General features: G+C 44.3%; 1 protein-coding gene across 7 annotated transcripts in view; it reads left to right on the forward strand.

The window, feature by feature from the left end:
- PTPN5 (protein tyrosine phosphatase non-receptor type 5) overlaps positions 1–24,926 on the forward strand; it is a 141,514-nt gene that overhangs the window by 74,527 nt on the left and 42,061 nt on the right. For all 7 annotated transcript variants that reach the window (XM_075129337.1, XM_075129338.1, XM_075129341.1 and 4 more), the window contains 3 exons: positions 13,312–13,493; positions 14,463–14,582; positions 17,089–17,172. In XM_075129337.1, the coding sequence (XP_074985438.1) occupies positions 13,312–13,493; positions 14,463–14,582; positions 17,089–17,172 (386 nt within the window). The remainder of the gene's footprint in view (positions 1–13,311; positions 13,494–14,462; positions 14,583–17,088; positions 17,173–24,926) is intronic.

Genomic DNA, 24,926 nt, shown 5'->3' on the forward strand with positions numbered 1-24,926 from the left:
ATTTTGAAAAAGAGAGTAGTTAAATGGTAAATGATAATTGGGTTAAAATATAACATGGTTTTATTAAAGATAGATCATGCTAGACAGGGTGGGTAAGTTAATATCTTTTACTGGATCAAGTTCCGTTACTGAGAGAGACGAGCTTTTGAGATTATACAGAGCTCTTCTGGTATTCCCAATATGGAGGAGGACTGGAATATCAGACAGGAAAATTTGGACAACTTTGAAAACTGGAGTAATAGTGCAAAGTGCATGGTCATGAATTTAGGGACTAACCACAAGAATTTTTTGTATAAGCTGGGGATTTATCAGTAGGAAGAGACAGAGGAGGAGAAAAAGTTGGGTGTATTGGTCTGTCACAGCATGACTGTAAGCCACCAGTGTGATGCAGCTGTGAAAAAGGCTTCTGCAATCCTAGGATGAATCAAGTGAGGTATTGCCAGTAGAGATCGGGAAGTGTTATTACCACAATACAAGGCACTGGCGAGACCTCCTCTGGAATACTGTGTGCAGTTCTGGTCTCATATATTTAAGAAAGATGAATGCAAACTAGACCAGGTGCGGAGAAGGGCTACTAGGATGATCAGAGGCCTGGAGAACCAGTCTTACAGGAGTAGACTTAAGGAGCTTGTCTTATTTAGCCTAACAAAACGAAAGACAGGGCAACAAAATGGCAGATGAAATGTAGTGTCGATTAATGCAAAGTAATGCACATTGGAAAACATAATCCTAACTATACATATACAATGATGGGGTCTAAATTAGCTGTTACCACTCAAGAAAGAGATCTTGGAGTCATTGTAGATAGTTCTCTGAAGTCATCCACTCAGTGTGCAGCGGCACTCAAAAAAGTGAACAGAATGTTGGGAATCATCGAGACAGGGATAGATAATAAGACACAAAATATCATATTGCCTCTATATAAATTCATGGTACGCCCATATCTTGAATACTGTGTGCAGATGTGGTCGCCCCATCTCAAAAAAGAATGGAATTGGAAAAGATTCAGAAAAGGGCAACAAAAATTATTAGGGGTATAGAATGGCTTCCGTATGAGGAGAGATTAATAAGACGGGGACTTTTCAGCTTGGAAAAGAAGCGGCAAAGGGAGGATATGAAAGAGGTCTATAAAATCATGAGTGGTATAGAGAAAGTAAATAAGGAAGTGTTATTTACTCCTTCTCATAATACAGGAACAAGGGGCCACCAAATGAAATTAATAGGTAGCAGGTTTAAAACAAACACAAGAAAGTATTTTTTCATGCAACGCACTGTCAACCTCTGGAACTCCTTGGCAGAGGGTGTTGTGAAGGCCAATACTATAACGGGGTTCAAAAGGGAGCTAGATAGATTCATGGAAGATAGGTCCATCAATGGCTATTAGCCAGGATGGGCAGGAATGGTGTCCCTTGCTTCTGTTTGCCAGACGCTGGGATTGGGTGACAGAGCATGGATCACTTGATGATAACCTCTCTGTTCATTCCCTTTGGGGCACCTGCCATTGGTCACTGTCAGAGGACAGGATAATGGGCTTGATGGACCTTTAGTCTGACCCACTATGACCGTTCTTATGTTCTTATGAAAGAGGAGGGGAGATACAATTGCTCTCCATAAATACATCCGAGGGATAAACGCCAAGGAGGGAGAGGAGTTATTTAAGTTAAGGACCAGCATTGGCACAAGAACAAATGGCTATAAACCAGCCATCAATAAATGTAGTCTTGATATTAGATAAAAGTTTCTAACCGTCAGACGAGTGAAGTTCTGGAACAGCTGTCTAAAGGGAGTAGTGGAGAAGAAAAATCTAACTTGTTTTAAGACTAAGCTTGATAAGTTTCTGGAGGGGATGGTATGATGAGATTGCCTACAATGCCATAAGGCCTATCCACAACTGCTATTAGCAAATATCTCCAATGGACAGAGATGGGCCACTAGATGTGGAGGGCTCTACACAAAAGTTACTACACAAAATTATTTCCCTGGTATCTGGCTTGGGGGTCTCACCCATATGCTCAGGGTCTTAACTGATCGCTATATTGGGGGTTGGGAAGGAATTTCCCCCCAGGTCAGAGTGGCCGAGACCCTGGGTTTTTCCACCTTCCTCTGCGCCATGGGACATAGGTTTTAACAAGAGAAAATGGTGGATTATCTAGAACTTGAAGCTTTTAAGTCAAGATTTGAGGACTTCATCCAGAGGTTTTGAGCCTATTACTGGAGTGGGTGGGAGACGGTTTGTGGCTGCGATGCACAGGAGGTCAGACTAGCTAATCGTGATGGTCCCTTTTGGCCTTACAGTCTGAGTCTGTGATGAGTATCTATTTATTGTATTACCTCAGCAATGGTACAAAGTTGAGTGTAAACCATAAAGGGTGGTTCTACTCTGAAAAAAGAGTATGTACATTTGCATCTTCTTGCTCAGCGTATTTGGTCCCTGTGTCACTTCAGAGTCACATAATTCATTTTACAGATTAAAATAATCATTTACTAGTTTTTAACTCCTGTTTAGCTCTTCCTCGTCAATGAGCTGGATTCTTTACGGGCTCATAAGTGTCCACAAAATTGTTAATAGAATTCTTATCTTTATTTTTTGAAGAAGGATTCAGGGGCCCTTGGACATTTTAGTTATTTTAGGAGTACCTTTCCATAAAGATGGCCTTAGGCGGGATGTGATCTGCCCAGATAGTATTTTTAACCCGTCATCGTGCTATCTTCATTCAGCAACAGTCAATTACTAGGCAGTGGCTCAAAAAGTTTTGGAGTGTAGAAAAATTACAGCCTGATGGAGAGCTTTTGTGATGCAGAGAACACAGGGACAAACTCAAGGGCTGATCCAAAGCTCATTGAACTTAATGGACAGACTGCCCTCCCTTTGGAATAGGCTCTCAAGCACTAGAAATTAAAATGACTGGTTGGGAATCTGCTCAGGCTTGCAACATGCTAGCTGGGACTGTAAGAAGAGGGGGAGGCAGTGTGCCATTCCATCTGATTATTTTTTTCAGTACCCCTCTCTGGCAGCTTGGGTTCCTGTTCTTGCTTGTGTCCCAGCATACCGTAAGAATGGGCATGGGTGAATGAGAATATTTCTTCTGACTTGTTTCAGAGTAGCAGCCATGTTCGTCTGTATCTGCAAAAAGAAAAGGAGTACTTGTGGCACCTTAGAGACTAACAAATTTATTTGAGCATAAGCTTTCGTGAGCTACAGGTCACTTCATCGGATGCATGCAATAGAAAATAGAGTGGGGAGATTTTATATACACAGAGAACATGAAACAATGGGTGTTACCGTACACACTGTAACAAGAGTGATCAGGTAAGGTGAGCTATTACCAGCAGTGGGGAGGGGGGAGCTTTTTGTAGTGATAATCAAGGTCGGCCATTTCCAGCAGTTGACAAGAATGTGCGAGGAACAGTGGTGGTGGTGGTGGGGGGGGGGGAATAAACATGGGGAAATAGTTTTACTTTGTGTAATGACACATCCACTCCCAGTCTTTATTCAAGCCTAAGTTAATTGTGTCCAGTTTGCAAATTAATTCCAGTTCAGCAGTTTCTCGTTGGAGTCTGTTTTTGAAGTTTTTTTTGTTGAAGAATTGCCACTTTTAGGTCTGTAATCGAGTGACCAAAGAGAGTGAAGTGTTCTCCAACTGGTTTTTGAATGTTATAATTCTTGACATCTGATTTGTCCATTTATTTTTTTACGTAGAGACTGTCCAGTTTGACCAATGTACATGGCAGAGGGGCATTGCTGGCACATGATGGCATAAATCACATTGGTAGATGTGCAGGTGAATGAGCCTCTGATAGTGTGGCTGATGTGATTAGGCCCTATGATGGTGTCCCCTGAATAGATATGTGGACACAGTTGACAACGGGCTTTATTGCGAGGATAGGTTCCTGGGTTAGTGTTTTTGTTGTGTGGTTGCTGGTGAGTATTTGCTTCAGTTTGGGGGGCTGTCTGTAAGCAAGGACTGGCCTGTCTCCCAAGATCTGTGAGAGTGATGGGTCGTCCTTCAGGATAGGTTGCAGATCCTTGATGATGCGTTGGAGAGGTTTTAGTTGGGGGCTGAAGGCGACGGCTAGTGGCGTTCTGTTATTTTCTTTGTTGGGCCTGTCCTGTAGCAGGTGACTTCTGGGTACTCTTCTTATGCTCAAATAAATTTGTTAGTCTCTAAGGTGCCACAAGTCCTCCTTTTCTTTCTTCTGACTTTGTTTCTTTTTCTCCCCTCCCACCCTTCCCATATGAAATGGCAGGTGGACTGAGTGGGAGCAGTGTGAAAATGAAGTGGAGAGAGTGTGTGACTCAGCAGTTGAGCTGGGAACTTCTGAGCAGAAAGTCAGCTAACTGGGCTCAAACACTCAGGTGCAAGATTCCCATTCAGTTCCCCCAGAGATTAGGATAGACCCTTATGGATTAATGCACCGGAAAAAGTGGCTGTTTGTTTTTCTGCAGGCTTATTTACAGTAGAGAGGAGGAACACAAAATGGTTGGTTTGTTCTCGGAGTTTGTACAGAAACTCACAGAGCAAAGGAAGGATGTCCTGGTGGTTAAGGCACAGCCATGGGTCTCAGGAAATCTGGGTCCAGAACCTGGTCAAGACACTTGATCTCTATGCTTCAGTTTCCCATTTGTAAAACAGAAAATAATACTTCTGCTTATAGGTTGATCCCAGTTGGGAAGCCCAGGCACTGCCTTTACGCTAAAACTAATTAGTATATTTTCTTAAATTCATGCTCTGTACGGAAGATGCTGTGATTTCAATATGTTAGTAATTACATAGTGCCTAGCATGATGAGGCCATGACCCTACCTAGGGCCTCTGGTGCAATTAAAATATACAAATAAGTGGTAATAATACATTTATGTAGTACTAATGGACTGACAGCACTGTGACACCTATTCGAATCTTGCTCTCTGAAGTGCTGTCTACCGTGGATCTAAAATCCAGTTCCCTTTTGCTGCTCCCCACACACAAAGAGAGAAGAGTGACAGATTAAAGGAGTTGGCGGATGTGATTGCAGAGCCATTGGCCTTTATCTTTGAAAACTCATGGCGATCGAGGGAAGTCCCGGGCAACTGGAAAAAGGCTAATGTAGTGCCCATCTTTAAAAAAGGGAAGAAGGAGGATCCTGGGAACTACAGGCCAGTCAGTCTCACCTCAGTCCCTGGAAAAATCATGGAGCAGGTCCTCAAGGAATCCATTCTGAAGCACTTAGAGGAGAGGAAAGTGATCAGGAACAGTCCGCATGGATTCACCAAGGGCAAGTCATGCCTGACTAATCTAATTGCCTTCTATGACGAGATAACTGGCTCTGTGGATGAGGGGAAAGCGGTGGACGTGTTGTTCCTTGACTTTAGCAAAGTTTTTGACACGGTCTCCCACAGTATTCTTGCCAGCAAGTTAAAGAAGTATGGGCTGGATGAATGGACTACAAGGTGGATAGAAAGTTGGCTAGATTGTTGGGCTCAACGGGTAGTGATTAATGGCTCCATGTCTAGTTGGCAGCTGGTATCAAGTGGAGTGCCCCAAGGGTCGGTACCTCGGGCCGGTTTTGTTCAATATCTTCATAAATGATCTGGAGGATGGTATGGATTGCACCCTCAGCAAGTTTGCAGATGACACTAAACTGGGAGGAGAGGTAGGGATAGGACACAGAGTGACCTAGACAAATCGGAAGATTGGGCCAAAAGAAATCTGATGAGGTTCAACAAGGACAAGTGCAGAGTCCTGCACTTAGGATGGAAGGATCCCATGCACCGCTACAGACTAGGGACCGAATGGCTCGGCAGCAGTTCTGCAGAAAAGGACCTAGGGGTTACAGTGGACGAGAAGCTGGATGTGAGTCAAGAGTGTGCCCTTGTTGCCAAGAAGGCCAATGGCATTTTGGGATGTATATATAGGGGCATTGCCAGCAGATCGAGGGACGTGATCATTCCTCTCTATTCAACGTTGGTGAGGCCTCATCTGGAGTACTGTGTCCAGTTTTGGGCCCCACGCTACAAGAAGGATGTGGAAAAATTGGAAAGTGTCCAGCGGAGGGCAACAAAAATGATTAGGGGACTGGAACACATGAGTTATGAGGAGAGGCTGAAGGAACTGGGATTGTTTAGTCTGCAGAAAAGAAGAATGAGGGGGGATTTGATAGCTCCTTTCAACTACCTGAAAGGAGGTTCCAAAGAGGATGGATCTAGACTGTTCTCAGTGGTAGCTGATGACAGAACAAGGAGTAATGGTCTCAAGTTGCAGTGGGGGAGGTTTAGGTTGGATATTAGGAAAAACTTTTTCACTAGGAGTGTGGTGAAGCACTGGAATGGGTTACCTAGGGAGGTGGTGGATCCTCCTTCTTATACAGGTTGACTGTGTGTTATATGAAGAAGAACTTCCTTATGTTTGTTTTAAACCTGCTGCCTATTAATTTCATTGGGTGACCCCTGGTTCATGTATTATGTGAAGGGGTAAATAACTCTTCCTTATTCACTTTCTCCACACCAGTCATTATTTTATAGACCTCTGTCATATCCTCCCTTACTCATCTCTTTTTTAAGGTGAGCAGTCCCAGTCTTTTTATCTCTCCTCGTGTGTCAGCTGTTCCACCCCCCTAATCATTTGCATTGCCCTTCTCCACACTTCTTCCAGTTCTAATACAGTAGGACCTCAGAGTTACAAACACTAGAGTTATGAACTGCCCAGTTAACCACACTCCTTATTTGGAACCGGAAGTATACAATCAGGCAGCAGCAGACACACACAGACAGAAAGACACGCACACACAAAAAGCACAAATACAGTACAGTATGGTGTTAAAAGTAAACTACTAAAAAAATAAAGGGAAAGCAGCATTTTTCTTCTGCATAGTAAAGTTTCAAAGCTGTATTAAGTCAATTTTGAGTTGTAAACTTTTGAAAATACAACCATAGCATTTTGTTTAGAGTTACGAGCAACCTCCATTCCCCAGGTGTTCATAACTCTGAGGTTCTACTGAATATCTTTTTTGAGAGGAGTTGACCAGAACTGCATGTGATAATCAAAGTGTGGGCATACAGTGGATTTATAGAATGGCATTATGACACTTTGTCATATCATCTATCTCTTTCCTAATGGGTTCATAACATTCAGTTAGCTTTTTTGACTGCCGCTGCACATTGAGCAGATGTTTTCAAAGAACTATCCACGATGACTCCAAGATCTTTTTCTTGAGTGGTAACAGCTAATTTAGACCCCCATCATTTTGTAGGTATAGTTTGGATTATGTTTTCCAATGTGCATTAATTTGCATTTATCAACATTGAATTTCATCTTCTATTTTATAGCCCAGTTACCCAGTTTTGTGAGATCCCTTTGTAACTCTTTGCGGTCACCTTTGGACTTAACTATCTGGAGTAATTTACTATTGTCTGCAAACTTTTCTCCCTCACTGTTTCCCCACTTTTCCAGATAATTTATGACTATGTGGAACAGTACTGGTCCCAGTACAGGTCCTTGGGGGACCCTGCTATTTCCCTCTCTCCCCATGAAAACTGAGAGGTTTTAGAGTAGCAGCCGTGTTAGTCTGCATTCGCAAAAAGAAAAGGAGTACTTGTGGCACCTTAGAGACTAACAAATTTATTTGAGCATAAGCTTTCGTGAGCTACAGCTCACTTCATCGGATGTTTATTCCTACCCTTTGTTTCCTACCTTTTAACCAGTTACTGATCCATGAGAGGACTTTCCCTCTTATCACATGACTGCCTCCTTTGTTTAAACCCTTTTGGTGAGGGACCTTGTCAAAAGCTTTCTGAAAATCCAGGTACACAATATTCACCAGATCACCCTTGTCCACATGTTTTTGACCCCCTCAAATAATTCTAATAGATTGGTGAGGCATGATTTCCCTTTACAAAAGCCATGTTTGCTCTTCCCCAACATATTGTGTTCATCTATGTGTCTGATAATTCTGTTCTTTATTATAGTTTCAGCCGATTTGCCTGGTACTGAAGTTAGGCTTACTGGCCTGTAATTGCCAAAATTGCTTCTGGAGCCTTTTAAAAAATAGGTCTTATATTAGGTATCTGCCAGCTATCTGGTACAGTGGGTAGATTTAAGTGATAGTTTATATACCACAGTTAGTAGTTCTGCAATTTCATATTTGAGTTCTTTCAGAACTCTTGGGTGAACACCATCTGGTCCTGGTGACTTATTACTGTTTCATTTATCAATTTGTTCCAAAACCTACTTTATTGACATCTCAATCTGGGACAGTTGCACAGATTTGTCACCTAACAAGAATGGCTCAGATGTAGGAATCCCCCTCACTTTCTCTGTCGTGAAAACCCAGGCAAAGAATTCATTTAGCTTCTCCACAATGGCCTTGTCTTCCTTGAGTGCTCCTTTAGCACCTGTCATCTCATGGCCCCACTGATCGTTTGGCATTCTTCCTGCTTCTGATGTACTTCAAAAAATGTGTTGTTAGTTTTTGTGTCTTTTGCTAGTTTCTCTTCAAATTCTTTTGTGGCCTGTTTAATACTTTTACACTTTACTTGCCAGAGTTTATGCTCCTTTCTATTTTCCTCAGTAAGGATTTGACTTCTAATTTTTAAAAGAAGTCTTTTTGTCTCTAACTGCCTCTTTTACTCTGTTGTTTAGTCATGGTGGCATTTTTTGGTGCTCTTACTGTTTTGTTTTGTGTGTGTTTTTTTAAATGTGGAGTATACATTTAGTTTGAGCCTCAGTTATGGTGTCTCCATGAAGTTTGCTGGCATTTCACTCTTGTGACTGTTCCTTTTAATTTCTATTTAACTAGCCCCCTCATTTTTGGGTAGGTCCCCTTTTTGAAGTTAAATGATACTGTAGTGCAGAGATCGGCAACCTTTGGCACACGGCCCAAAAGGGAAATCCCCTGGCGGGCCAGGAGAGTTTGTTTATCTACAGCATCCGCAGGTTTGATCGATCGCAGCTCCCACATCCCTTGGTCCACGCTGCTTCACGCAGCCCCATTGGCCTGGAGCGGTGAATCGCGGCCAGTGGGAGCTGCGATCAGCCGAACCTGCAGACGCTGCAGGTAAACAAACTGGCCTGGCCTGCAAGCGGATTTCCCTGATGGGCCGCGTGCCAAAGGTTGCCGATCCCTGCTGCAGTGGGTTTCTTTGATATTTCCCCTTACAAGGATGTTAAATTTAATTACATTATGGTCGCTATTACCAAGCGGTTCAGCTATATTCACCTCTTGGACTAGATCCTGTGCACCACTTAGTACAAAGTCAAAAATTGCCTCTCCCTTTGTGGGTTCCAGGACTGCTCCAAGGAGCAGTTGCTCCAAGAAACAGCCATTAGGGAGATGAGGGAAAGACGGAACAGAGCAGAAGGAGAAAGGGAGAACTTAACTAGATGTGTGAAAGAGGGCAAGAGACAACATAAAACAAGAAGAAAATGAGGGCGGGAACATGCCACCAGCAGATGCACTCACTATTTTCAAATCTAAACTTATTTCTTAATCTCTTAACCACATCTTCAAAAAAGCATACCTTTTTGGGTCAGCTTATTCCGCCCTGTGGCTCATCTGCCATATTCCACCCCAGAGATGGTTGCATTTCACTGGGGGGGATTGATTCCTACAGTATAGGCAGCTAGAGCAATATGTCCACACTTGTCTCGTGGCTGCACTCGAACATTTCCCATTGAAAGCCCATAGTTAACTTAATAAACTCATTTGGGCTCCTGTAGAATGAAAGGCTTTAAGAGTTCCTTATTATTATTTCATTTTTCATGTGGTTTTTGATCTGCTGTTAAATGGCTTCAGGTTGTTCTGCAACTTCCCTCTACTTGAAAGGACTCTCAGTTCATTTTGATTCTGGCTTTTGTTTCTCTTGACGTTTTCTTTCTTTGCTAGTCATTAGAGATGATCTCAGACAGCAGCCTCAAATTCTAGCACCAGTAAACATGAAAGATGGATTGAGACCTCATCTTTGTGCCTATCCTTATTCACTGATAATGCCCACTTCCCTACATTACAATTTCTACATCTCCCCAGAGATCACGTGCCATCCCCACTACTGAACCTCTTCCACAGCCTGCATACTGTGCTGAGGACAATCACCTACTAAGGTAAGTTTGGATGAAGCTAAGTCTGGGTCACTTAGCTTCATCCAAACTGCCACTTCTGGGGTAGCTTAATAGCAAGGAAGGCAGTTTTAAGGATGAGCACAGGTATCTCTGGATTGTCATCTACCACACCAGCATCTGGCCAAGCATTTGAAGTCTTTCATTTTTGGAGCTAAAAAGGGATTTTTCTTTTTTGTTTGTTTGTTTGTTTGTTTGTTTGTTTTTCCCTTTCAGAAGGGAGGAGGGGGTGAGATAGATATTGCTCCAACAATAGACTGAAGAAAAGTAAGTGGGCACTTTCTATCTATAGGTGCATTTATGTAAGATCCTATATTCAGGGTTCCAGTGTGTCACACAATTCCACAGCTGCAGAATTGTGTTCTAAGTCTGAACTTTAATTTAAAAAGGTAAAATCTTTCTAACCCTTTCTGATGACATAGATAGCATGGAAAAGGGAACCAAGTCTAAGCAGATCATGTGATATCTTCCTGTGTTTGCAGAGAGCCTGAAGCAATGGTTCTGAAAGCTATAAACTTCCCCATTCCTCTCAATTAGGGTGTTAACCGTGAAACCCTAAAGGTGGTAGATTAAATCCCAACATTGTTAGTTATTTCAGCACTGATCATTTTAGCAGGAACATCTAGCTAATATGCATATGCTGCCATCCCAAGCAGATTCACTGAGTACTGAAAGTCTCAACTGTACCCTACACAACTATCAAAACTTCTAGTTTCCTTCCACCCTCCAACTTTTATGAGGCATTAGGTGTTTTCAGTGCAAAAATGAGCAGAATATTGAAAACTGAAAATGTGAGGACAGTGTCAAATAAACGGAATTTAGTGTCAAAACAAATACGACAGGGGATTCAGCACCTCTGAAAATCAACTCTCTGGTATACATATTGATTCCTTTTTGGGGAACTTCTTTTTCTCTGCAACTGAGACAGTAATCAAAGCCTGTTCCAGCCTCTTGTTTAGAATAATTATCATTGTCCTATTTTATTTCTTCTTTAAATCCCCTTCCCCATCTTTATTTTATGCTCCAACTGAAGCAAAGTGTTGTAGTTAACATTATAAATTGCATGAAGGAGTGTTGAGGGAATTCCATTGGCTTTCAGTTAAATATCAAACTGGCTTAAGAACTGCTTTGATGACTTACAGCATAAAGTGATGCACAAATTGGGACATATGGATTTATCCAAGTTGTTTCCAGTGTTTGAACCGAGCTGTCTGATCTTCTGAAGTGGGTCTCTTGGTAGTTGCACATGACAGGCTTACTGAACAAGTGCTTTTGATTGCTCTGTATGCTAAAATCTGGACTTCCTCCAGAGAGGATTTAAAATGTTGAGTCGAGTTCATTTAAGTCAGGGCCCCTGATTGAAAACCACTGCTCTAGAACAAATGGAATGAGACCATGTAATTAAAGACTGTCATCACCTGGTCAACACACAGATTAGCACTGAGTTAATTAAAGGTGTGTTTTAAAATGGATATAGTTAAATCAGCACAAAAGCTTGCATGGACGCTTCCACTGGTTTATATAGGTTTATCTGCATTTGGTACACTTTTTCAAAATTGATTTTAATTAGAGTGGTGTAACTTCTTTGCATAGAAAAGGCTGACCTTAATTCTGGAATTTCCTAACATCTGACTTCTTGACTTTGAAGTCATAATGTTATTTTAACGTACATTTTGTATGTAATTTCCTAGGTTTTTATATAGAAAACTGGAAAATAAAAATATCCATTCTCTGGTACCATATTGTCTCCCTACATAAGTTATCAGCAGGGTTTGAACCTAGGACTTTTAGGTGAAATCAATGGGAGTTTTATTAATGTGAGAAATACAAGGCTGTCACTTTCAGATGTGGAGCACCCCATGCCAGGTGCTGAGCACTCTTAGCTCGAAGTGAAGTCAGTGAGTCGTTAAGTGTGCTGAGAATCTGATAGGAAATTGTCAGCACCTCCCTAACTCCTACTGATTTCAATGGGAGTTACATGCCTAAAAACCTCTGATGTGGGCTCATCTCTTGTTCTCTCAAACGGGCACCATAAGATCCGCACTGTCCTTCACTTGAATAGGAGAAGAACAGCCAGATAAGGGAGAATAAGAAGCTTGTGACTCTGTCCTCCACACAGTATTCTGTTTTAGAAGGCAGATAACATGCTTCTATAAAATCTTATCTTCTGTGTTTAAGGTCAGATCCTCAACTGATGTAGATCCACTGTTCTATTTACTTTAGTGGAGCTGTGGCCAATGGACACCAGCTGAGGATCTGTCCCAAAGTTTGCAGTTTTTGGATCTTTAGAAAAATAAATGATGAATGATGATGCATCCTGAAGGAATCTTAGCTTAGCAAACCACAATGATAGCCCTTTTGTGGCCATTATCCTATGCTGGTGTGCTTGGCTTAGGATTTGTTGCCATGGCTATGGTCTTGGTCACAGGGCAATCTTTGGGCTTGATTCTCTACTAATGTACACCAGTATAAATTAGGAGTAATTTCATTGACGTTAGTGGGCCTGATTTCTTGCTGCTTCACAGCCTGTGAATTCAGTTACACCTATACAAAGTGGGGATAAAATGCTACTACTCTGTGGTTAGACAGTCGGCTGGTGTAATTTGGCATAGCTCCATTGAGGCCAATGGCACTGCACCAATAGTAATCAGCTATCAGAGCAAAATCAGACCAGTCTATTTATTACTTTTGCTACACCTAGAGGTTGCTACCAAGATCAAGGTCTGTGTTGTGCTAGGGAACTGTACAAATATATAGTAACAGACTGTGTCTGTCTTGACATCTTGCAGTCTAAATAGACAGGACTGGCAATGGGTAAGAGGGGAAACAGGCAGAGAGATATTAAATGATTTACCCAGCATCATACAGCAGGTGAGTGGCCAGAGCAGGGAACCAAACCCAGGGCTCCTTAGAAAAAAAATGAAGAAGAAAAGAAAGATGCAGCAATGTAAATGAGAATTTATTAACAACAAAGCCCCAGGTTCCGTTACAACAGAAATAAAAGAAAAATAATTTATCCACCCACGCTTACTTTTTCTGACGAAGGTAAGTGAATACTGCTGTACTAATAGAGTGTGACGCTTGAATCTCGAGCTGCACTTAAGGATGCAGAACTGAGAGGTAACCAACATCTTTACAAAGATAATATTCCTCAAAGCCTCCATGACGGCTGCAGAGTTACACTGCTTTTCATTCCCTGCACATGTAATTTGCATTTGAAGGTCTCTCCAAGCCAACAGTGATGGAGTCAATTGATGAAGCTGATGGACAGCAAGGACAGCAAAGAGGGAAGGAACAATCCCAGAAAGCCTCACCGAGAACTCTGCAGCATGGCTGGGCTGCCTGGTGGAACGGATTAACGACAGGACGCGGTGTATATTTGTTCGCCCTCTTGCAGATATCGGTAAGGCACTAGCATACTTTATAACTAGCTCAACATGAAACCCTAATTTTTAAAACTGTTCTTGTTGTTAGAGATTTCAGTCATGTGTTGTCGTGTAATTCCCAGCTGGTGTCAACTGGCATAGCTGCATTGAAGTCAGTGGTACAGTCATCATTACTACAATTACTGTGCATCACAGGCCACCCTCGCAACCTTAACTCTGCCCCTCTGCATATGCCAGCCTTCCATCGCCCCCTTTAACCACCCTTCTGCAAACACCCCTTTGCCAGACTGCCTTCTCCCAACACAGCCAACTGCTATACCAAACATCCATAATGTTGGGGAAGAATAATCTGGTTAAGTGTGCGAACGGGGTGGGGTGGGGATAGAGTTAAGATTGTGGTGCATGGTATGTGATATGGTAATGGTAAGGTTTGTGCTTCTGTGTGGAGGAGTAAAGGGTATGTACGTGTAGGTGGCTTAACTCTTCATTTTCTTGTTTTGGGGGGTTGGTGCCAGCCATGTTGTGAGTAGCAATCCTAACTGCTTGAAATGAATTTTTTGTGTGTATTAACATATATATGTGTTTATATCTATATGTATATCTGTCTTGATATAGCAAAAGCTTTATACATTTATAAGAGTTGTGTTACTGTGCATTTTATGCATTCTAATATTCTTGAATTCTTAATGGAAGCCTAAAATGCTCTCTCTCTTTATTCCCTTAGCCAGATTTTTGCTGGTGTAAATCAGCGTCACTCTGTTGAGCTCAAGGGAGCTACACTGGTTTACACCAGCTGAGCATCAGGCTCGCTGTCTTTTTATTCTGGTTAAGCTGCAGCATAGAAAATACCTGACTTCTGAAAGTGAAAATGATGATCAACATAAAATCAATGAGAACTAAATTAGTTAATTATGCAGTCTTGAAATGAAAATGAATGTTTGTCTAATGAGGAATGCTTATGATGTATTATCTGATTGATTTCACAGCTTTTCTGCGTGATGTTATGGTACAGCGGTTTCGGGACAATCCCAACAGCTCAGAATGCCTTTGACCTGCTGTCCTACTTGCTAACACCATTTGAACAGTTCATCTCAGATCCAGGAGAGGTAAGTTTGCTTGTTTCTCTCTATTGAAGTGCAGGGCTAAGGTCAATAGCCTTGAGTAATCATTTTGGTATCTTCTTGGATTAAATGTATAAAAATATGTACTGTATTAAAACATGGTGATTGCTGTGCTGTGTATCTGCTCTGGAATGGAGAAGAACTTTCTCCGGAAACAAACGTCTATTGAATTAGTCTTTAAAAATCCAAGGCCAGATCTTTTTGGCTCTGCTATTAAATCAGAATGAAGACCTTTGCACCTGCTTCACAGAGAAGTAAAAGATTACATAGGGAGCAAGGCAGGGGAAAATCAAGCCCATAAGGTTGACTTCACCATAAGGGAAGGGCTAGAACTCAATTTCTGAAGGCAAATAAAATATCTTAGATTCTGCAGTAGCTGATGGAGGCTCACAAGACTCACCAGAACAGTTTACCAACTCAATTCCAGCCCTCATTTAGAAACATAGCGGGCCAGAATCTGGCCTCGGTTATACCCATGCGTCCCCACTGGAGAAGATGAATGTAACCTATGTAATTTCATTAGAAATGTGTTTTAAATCATTAGCCTCATGATAAATAAAAGTAATTCTCCTGATTATTTTTTAGAGCATTTTAGGCTGTGTTTACATTAGAAAAATTTGCATTGGCAAAACTATATCTATGAAACCTCCCCAGTGCAAACTCCTAGCGTGTGACACCACTCTAATGCGGGATTTACACCAGTGTGACTTAATCTGGTGAGTTACCAGTATAATTACATTGGTGTAAATGTCTCTAATGTAGACAGAGCCTTAGGGTGTGTCTACACTGCAGTCAGAGATGTGATTGCAGCATGGGCTGGTATACTTGCACTAACTTTAGCTAGCATAGCTAAAGCACAGGCTAACAATGAGAGTATGTACCCAGGGTCCCTAGCGTGCTTGTACAGCCCATGCTGAAGTCCATGCCAGTGCATCTTTGCTGATATATTTAGCCATGCTAGCTATACCAAAGCTAGCCCAGGCATGTTGACTTGTGCTACAGCCAATTGCCATATAGTCACCCCCGTATGGGGCTACAATGATCAGCACCTTTGAAAATCAGGCAAAAATATTTACCATGTGAGTGTTCAGAGTCATGGTGCATAACTTTTCTAGTAGTAGCTGTGCAATGCATATGGGGGATCTGACTGCTTATATCAGGTGCTTAAAGTACAGTGGAGACTGCTTTCGGTGTTCCCTGAACAATGTTTGTGAACTTGGATATTACCTGGCCTTTCGTTTGTTATAGACAAGTGCTTTTATATGACTTTTTCTCAGTTGGATTCATTGTGCATAATCAAAACTCCTCCTGCAGCAGGAGGCACTTAAATTATCTGCATGTTATTTGCAGTGTAATTTGTCAATCACAAATTAATTGTTCAGCCCAGAAATGTCCTGACTTACGTGACTTTAAGTAAAAGTAAACATAAGGCAGGTTGAGTATGGAGGAGTGTGATTCTCAGAATGCAGCACAATGAGACGACAAGTCTGAAAGTACATTCGCCTGCAAAAAAGCCCAGCACTCCTCTCCAATTTTTGAATAGAAACATTTGGTAGACATACCTGGTCTGTTAAATATGTGTACATAGAGATTTCACTCCGTTTAATAAAATCACTAAAAATGACATAGGTAGTGTAATGATGCTTACTCTGTAATATGGTAACATCCTGTTACATAGAAAGATCTGATTACTATATTCCCATATAATGTCTCTCTAACAAAAGCTAACTATTGCAGTGGTTGTTTTGTTTCTGGTATTTACATGGCAAGAATTTGTAAACCTATTAAAACTTCCTAAATAAATAGTTTAAAAAAATACTACAAGTTTGCATACGCACAGATGTTCATGCATATCATTGGTTGTTATTTATTACAACACCATTCCCTTGCAAAAGAAAGCTTTAAAACAGTAAAGAGGAAACAATCTGCTAACGTTCAGGAAAGTGACTCTTCAGCATGGATCTCCTTAGCTGTACTTAATGAGCCAATTCTGTAAAAGCCTGGCTTTATTGAAGTCAGTAGGAGTTCTGACACTTGCTTCAGCGGGGCCAGGATTTCATCTCTGATCTTTTTGCACTTCCGTACTGGGCCAAATCCTGCAGTCCTTATTCAAGCAGAACTCCTGTAGAAGTTATTGGGAGTTTGGGATTTTGTTCCCATTATTGACTATCATATTGAGTGAAAGTCACCCCTGTGCAGAGGGCCAGCATGAGGCCTATGCACTACTTACTGCCAACTTAAGACCTGCAGATAGCACATCGTGCAAAGGCATGGATTTCGCTCATGGTGCTGTGAATAGACATAGCACTTTACATAACATGTAAAAAAACCCAAGGTTTCTGGATCATAGAGTTTATGCTAAAGAAACATGGCATTATAAAAAAACTTGTGAAATGAATACCAGGAACAATAAGTAGAGTTTCTCACATGTTCCCTTATGTCCTATCCCTTAATCGCTCTGTGAGTTGTTGTCATTTCTGTTGTTTCACAGGACCTGACCAGAGTTGGAAGCATTGCGATGTTATATTTCCTGCTGTCCTTAGTTTCGATAGGATTGTTACTCATAGGAACTCTGGTAAGCGACCGTATTAGAAATCCAATGTTCTTATTGAACAGTGCTAAATGGATTCACACCCTCTTGCAGTGTGTTCTTACAGGGTGTCTCATTTACTCTGAGTTGTTTGATTTCAAAATAATACCTTTGGGCTGTTTCCACAAATTACTGCACACTTTATGTAGCAAAAGTGTGGAGTGCACTTTCCCCTGTTCGGTTTCCTTGATGAATGATGTTTCATCAGATCCCTTTATTTCCTCCACGCGCAGGTGGAGAATGTATTCTTACATTGAACAGGAGGGTGGAGTCCAGCAAAAGAAGGATCTAATCTTACTTCCTTAGCAGTCAATTGCAAAGCACCCATTAACTGCAGTGGCAATGGGAGCTGTCCCATAGCACTGAAGAAATTTGGGGCTGTATGCACCTATATATGTAAGTCAAGGCCCTACCTGCTTAGTAAGATCAATCACGTCCCTACCATTAACGTTCTGTTAGCTCTCAGTCAGCTGGGAACAGAGGGAGAGCACCCTGCCCGTCTCCACTGATGGTGTAGCTGGCATGAAAGCATGCGCTGCCTGAAAAATCTAGGAAGAAGTCTTTGTGATTCAGGGGACTCCAGTCACACACCGCAGGGTGCCAAGGCCCTAGTATATTTTTATATTGGAGATAGGGAATGAAATTCTTGAAAATAGCATTTACAAATATGGAAATGCTGAGAGACAATGATCTTGTGCCCTTTCTGTAATATACCTTCTGACTGCCCAGGAGGTAACAACAGTTAACATGCATGTGGTGTGCGTGAGTAAGCATTGTAATGCAGTGTATACCATCGTTAAGTTCACTTTGGGGCAATATACTGCTGAAGGGTTCTGCTTAATGTATCAGGCTGAATGTGCTTTTTAAAAGCATGCAGAAAGCACAGTAAATTAGTGTTAATACCTCCATTATTCTGATCACTAGTGTGGGCAGTGAGGTTAGCCTGGCTGTGTAATTTTCTACTTTTTTGATGCCGCTGTTCTTTAGCCAGGTGTATTGTGTGATCAAATAATAAACTTCTGACGAGTGGTGCAATTGCACTTATTAAAGTACAAGAATTGGACTTTTCATCTTCTCTATGAACTGTGTGAAGTTAAGGCAGTTTTACAGGGAAACACTCCAAGCTGCATTATGAGGTAAATCAGAATAACAAGGGTGCGATTTCCCTAGGGAAATGTATCTAACCCGTTTGTAGGTGTGTTAGAATGTTATGGGGCGCCTTTATAGTCAAGTCATTTATATCACATGAGTTAACTCTAAGTAAAAGTTCACTGTGCGCAAAAATTCTGATCTCATTTTTACTGCTGTAAATCAGGAATAACTCCATTTAAGCTTAGAGTTACTCCTGATTTACACCTGTGTGAAGGAGAGCAGAAGTTGGCCCAATGCAGTCACTGTAATGTGTTGAAGTAGTCTGGGACTTTTGTGTAACAAAGCAATTTCAAAACAGAGTCTCCTGGTTTACTATAAACTAGATGGGAATCCTACAAGTCGGCTGTGAATAATGGGCAGTGCAGGGTTACTGCACTGGGCTGAATTTCACTGTTTGCTCAGAGTACTCCACAAACACAGACAAGTCACAATGCAACTCCTTCTCATGCCAGGTCATACGGGTTTTACAGTTTGAACAAATCTGCTGTTACAGGCATTTGCAGAACAGCATCATGGAAATAAAAAGCTTACTTACCAAGAAATGGGAAAATAATGCAAACAGTGGAGCTTGGCAGTGTTCCTAGAACCCCAGCTTGTAGGAGAATGACAGTTTTATCAATCGGTTTTTCTCTATCTCCCCCCAGTCTCCTCTCAAACTAGGCTCTTCCAATTGCTTTTTCTGGTTCTTTAACCATGATCTCTGCCTAGAAGGGATTTGCATAGGACGAAGGCTAGAAGGCGATGTTTTCCAGACAGAGAAGTGCATTTACGATGAGATTAGTTTTGACCAAAGAAAGAATCCTGCATACTGTTCTCCCAAGAAAGACAGAAAGGGAGAGTGTGATGATCTTTAAAATTCTGGGGCCTGATCCATCCCTGCACTGATGCTAGTGTCAAAGTCACAGACAGAGGGGAGGCAACTTATGCATCCCTTATTCAGGGGCTGTCCTAATTTATGCCCCTGCTTCACTGGCATAGGCAAGGGCATCATATTGCCCAAGTCCAGGTCTGCCCCAACATGCCTCCTCTTGCCCTTAGTCCAACCTTCCCACCTCCAGCCCACGCTTGCCCTAGAGTACCCCCTGTTTGCAGTGGAGGCAACGAAGATCTGGCAAAGCTGACTGTGCACCTGGCGTACAGGGTCCCTGCACTGGGGGTATTCCCAGAAGAGTGCACCTCATGTCTGCCCTGTGGCCTCTTTGTAGTAGCACCTCCATAGCGCAACAGCAAATTGGGCACCTAGATTCTCCTGAAGCAAGGTTTATTCAGCTCTTCCTTCTCTGCAAGATGGTACATAAACTGAGTGCAGGCCCCTGCGCGTGGGGGGTATCTTACAAATTACACCTTCAAAACTGAGGTCCTGTCTGCTCTGTGTGCACATTAAAGATTGCCTGAAATCCAGAGCCCAGCTCATCCCTATGGAATATTAGAGTTCATAACTCCAGAAAACGTGTCTTTATTCATTGCGTAAGTTATGACGCCCTTTCCTGGGAATCCTGGCTGTGATGCAATGTTACCGAACACAGTGATTCTCAACTGTGGACGTGGACCAGCTCTAGCCTAATGAGTCGTGACTGGGGCTTTTGTAAGCGGTGCAGTAGGCTTCCCTCACTACCTGAGGACTAGATTGTGCCCTGATACTCACCCCTGCAGAAAAGGCCGGCACAAAAGCCTCTAGAACTTAAAACCAGGGTTACGATTTTCCAAACTGACTTGATGAATTTATCGTTTATTAATTTAGTTAAAATTCTATTAATTTTAAATGTCATGTAATTTCCTCCAGTCTCTTCATGATCCTTATTCCCCACATGCCTTTTCAGCCTAGAGGAAAGCGCCTTTGTTTCTAAAGCAAGTTCTTGTGTTCCTTTGGGTTTCCAGCCCATTGAACCACTGACAAACTCACCCCTACCTGGTTGGTCAGCTCTGCACAGGAGTCCGTCATGCTTAAGAGTTGCCTAGGCCTTGAGCAGGGCCCTCTGCAGAGGTGATTTACAGATGCATACACACACACACTGCCTCTGTGCAGTGACTGGGCACGTTCATGTTTCCTGTGGTGCCTGCAGCATGCGGACGGCTCCATACAAGTGCCCTGGCAGAGACATCCCAGAGGGGGCAGCGGGACAGGTAGGCAGCAGAGAGCAACTGAAAAGTTGTAGCGGTGAGTGGTTTGGGGGACTCAGAGAGGAATTTTGCCTTCCTGAGTTGGGCTGGCTCCACATCACCTCCAACATGGGTTTAAGGCACAGCGGAGAGCCCTTAGTGTTTAGCTTGTGACCGTGGAGTTTAGGCTGCTCATTAGCATATGGAGGGCCCCAGCTCCACAAATGGGTTAGAGCATGCACAGTGGCATCAGAGGTGACAGGCACTGGCTGGTACACAGGTACTGTTGTCCAAAGCAGTCCAGAGCCTCTGGTTTAACAGGCTGTGTGACGGGGGCTCAGTCACCACGCTGGTGTCCCCTGCTGGCCGTCTTGGGGATTAGTGTACACCCTCTTCCAATGGTGCTTCTCTTGCTGTCACGTCTGCCCTCTGACCCGTATCACTCCAGGGCGTCCTCTTCATGACACAGCCCTCCAGCTGTGTCACCATCTCTGCTTTCCCCTTGTGGGGTTTAGAACAACAGTCCAGCCACTTCCCCAATGATGAGTGGGGGGACCAGGACTGCCCGCTACTCTGGGTCCCAACCCAGGGTCCCTGTAGATGGCAGCCATGTGTTACGTCCCCTCCAACTTCTCAGTACATTTTCCTGGGCCACTTCTCCACAGCCCCAGCACCTTCTTTACCTCATGGCCTCAGCATGTCAGTCCTAGCAGTCAGCCAGGAGTTCCGTCTCACTCCCCCGTTCCCTGCCAGCACTGCTCTGTCCATGGTGGTAGCTTCCATCCACCTGCTAGGAAGTAGTCCTCCCTCCTTACGCTCCAGGCAGTGATTGACCCTGCTCTGCCCTGTGCTTCTTCTTATATGGGCCTGCTGGGCCCAGATTGACTGCCCCAAACAGCTCTCTCCTATTGGCTGCTTCCCGCACAGCCTCCCTAGGGATCTACTAACCCCCTACATGCCAGTGTGGGGCAGATGCCCCATCACACACCCTTACCCTCAAGCCTGCAACCCTTGGGGGTAGGGATGCCTCTTGCCCTGCACGTGCTAAGCTGCACCCGCAGGTTGTCCCTCTCTTGCTCTACTCCCCGCAAGAGGAAACAGATATTTTCCTTCTCTTCTTTAGCCTACCGTGCCTGGTCCTTCTGGAACTCTGAGTTCCTCTCCGTTATTTGCAGGGCCTCCTTGGATCTCTGCAGAGCCTGCTCGGTAGCTACCAGTCTCCCCTATAGCTCTTTTTACCTGCCTCGCAGATCCCCAAGCACCCACTCCTCCAGGGTCTAAGACCCTACCACAGCCTGTTCTGCTTCAGTGCAGTTCCCTTATCTGTTTGGGCCCTTTCTGTCCCAGTCATCTTATCCACTTCCTCCTTATCCCGCCTTGCTGAGTTTGGGAGATGACTTCCTGCCAAGGACACATGGGGATGGGCGGAAGGGGGCTGCAGGGTCACATGGGGACAGGGCAGATATGCCTGACTGATTGGAAGAGGCTAGGGGTCAGCCAGGATCTGCATGAGTGAGGCTCCCCAACTCCCTAGCAATCGCTCCCCTCAAAAATGCTACTGTTCTTCAAGTGCTTGCTCATGTCCATTCCATATTAGGTATGTGTGTGCTTGCCACGTGCACCAGTGCCAGAAGTTTTTCCCTCAGCAGTATCCGTAGGGAACCGACTCTGGTGCCATCTGGAGACGTGCCCCCATGGCGCGGTATAAGGGACACTGCCGGCTCCCCCACCCTCAGTTCCTTCTTGCTGCGCTGATGGTGCTGGAACGTCCGCTGCTTTGGGTAGAGCTGTTCCATTCTTTGTTCTTACAAATTTTGAAAACCTGTAGTATAGTTCGTAGTTAATTAGTTACCCTTAGTAGTAGTTCTCAAACACTTCATTAGTCCTCAAACACTTCATTAGTCCTGAACGGGACTCAGCCAGGGGATGGGGCATGCCCTGGTCCCCAGGGTTTAAGCCCTGTGATTGCTGCAAACTACCTATGTCCATCAGCGATCCACATACCAGCTGCCCATGGCGCTTAAGCGAAGGGCACATAGTGACAGGTGCCATATCTTCAAGTTCTTTAAACCTAGGATGAAGAAGGAGCGCGATATCTGTCTGAAAGCGTTCCTAATGGAGTCGGCACTCACTCCGGCACTAGAGCAGTGGTCCGACTCCGCACCGAGCACTGCGGCCTCTGTACGCAGTGCTCCGCAAGCACCTTCCACGAACCGGCACTGGTCGCCCTCCACGACTCCGGTCAAGAAGCTAAAAAAGACTGTGAGGATCTCCTACCTCCCATAAGAGAAAGAAGAGGGCAGGGGGCAAGCCATGACCTATGCTGGGCAGCTCAACGCCCCCTTCAGGAAGTTAAGCCCCAGCTCACGTTGAGCAGTGCAGCCCATCCCATGCCTTGCCTGTGACTCCGGATAGCGGTGTGGGCCCCTGCCAGCTTCAGGTGCCGTTGATGCCCGAAGCCCTTCAAGCAGTTCAGGAGATCCTGATGCTCCCAATGCCACCCACACCAGCTCCAGCAGTATCCCGGTCTGGGGGAAAACCCGCTTTGGGACCTATGCATGTGTCCCCGCCTCAGCAGCACCGTTCGTCATCGAGAGGGGCGTCCCACCATCGTTCGCCTGCCCGCAGCCACCACACCTCAGGACTAGAGAGGCAGGCTCAGCGGGGTCACCAGTTCAGATGTACCTCGCCGGTAGATTGGCACAGACCCTCTGAGACACGCACCACCCGGCAAGAACTCCCGGACTGTCCCCGACTGTCTCCAGGGGCCCGGTACTGATCACGAGACTGATCAAGGATCAGAGATTGCAGATTGCCAGGCCATCATCATCCGTCTCCAAGCAGTAGGTTGCTCTACTCAGGAAGATCTTCCTGACAACCGGCCCATATTAGCTCCCGATCCCATTGGACATCCCAGTACCATTTGAGTAGCATGAGGCATGGATTGCTGGGTGTCCGATGCAGATCTACCAAAAGCCATGGGTCCTCGAGATCCCGAACAAGACGCCCATCTCACTCAGACAGGTTGGCTTCGGGACACAGTGACCGACACCGATTGGACAAGAGCCACCGCTCCGCCCAGTCCTGGACTCTCAGTACTGACTACTCTGTTTATACCTCCATCTTGGAGCGAGGTTCCCTGCCCACGGGACAAGCCCTGATAACCTGCAGGGCTGCCTAGATCATCAACATTGAAACCTGTCTCATGGCCCCAGGCGGAGTGGCCAGTGCCATGGTACCCGTGGAACCCGTCGGGGTTTGCCCAGCCTTCCCAGGCTGCCTGCTCGGTGTTGGGAGCCTCCGAGAGGCCAGAGGTATCCCATCCCCCTCCGGTGCTCAAGCCTTTGGGTGGGAAGACCGCATAGGTCCAGGGGGACCCAGGAGAGCAAGCTTCTGGACCACCAATGGAAACGGAGGTTCTTGTGGCACCGGCATTGTCCTTGTTGTCGCCACACAAGGCTATCATGGGGCCCCCTCACCCAGTTCCTTAGGATGTCACCCAAGGTGCACCAGGAACTTTTGAAGAGGGTCACTTCCAACCTGAGGCTTCTGGAAGAGCACTTGGACTCTCTGTTTGATGTCCTCAGCTCCTGCCAGGGTGGCCCTACCCCTTCATGAAGGGGTTTCCAAAATCACTAATGCTGTGTGGCAGACCCCCTCTTGGGTTGGGGTGCTTACATGGGCAATCGCATGGCACAAGGCTTCTGGACTCTATGGGAATCCAGAATGCATATCAGTGCACTAAAACTCCAGGCAGTCTGTTGAGCCTGTGACACCTTCCTCCCACTCATCCAATCCAGATGTTGGATAATATGACAGTGATATTTTATATAAGCAGGGGGAGTGAGGTTTCTCCCTCTGTGCATAGAGGCAGTCACCCTCTAGAACTGGTGCATTAGCCATCACATAACCCTGTCAGCAGTGTATTTACCAGGGGTGCAAAACTCCCCAGCGGACTGCCTGAGCAGGTATGAGTAGGTCTCATTATGACCCCACCCTACATTCATACCTAAAGTAGTTTCCAGGTTTCATATGATAATCCACTTACAAATATTTTATTCCAAAACCCCATGTCTCGCATGTGGAGAGACAGCTGCATTCTCTAGAGGTCTGAAGGGCTTTGGCCTTTGCAACTGCAAAGAACAACGGATGTTTGAAAGGCACCTAAACTGTTCGTTTCCATAACAAGAGCCCAAGGGGTCAAGCTATATCGATGCAGAGACTTTCAAAATGAATCTCAGATTTATTATCCTTTTGTAACCAACTAGCTCCTATTCCTCCTCCCTAGAGAGAGAGGGCTTATTCCACTAGGGGACTAGCGCCTTCTGCTGCATCACTGAGAGATGGTATCTTCTCAGAGACATGTAGGGCAGCTATTTGGAGCTCTTTGCATACCTTCATGAGACATTATGGTCTGGTCCATTTGTCAGCTGCGGAGGCAGCTGGGGGGACAGCAGTACTACAGTCAACTATCACTTCTGCATCCC

This window comes from Caretta caretta, chromosome 6 (assembly GCF_965140235.1).
Source record: "Caretta caretta isolate rCarCar2 chromosome 6, rCarCar1.hap1, whole genome shotgun sequence".
NCBI lineage: Eukaryota > Metazoa > Chordata > Testudines > Cheloniidae > Caretta > Caretta caretta.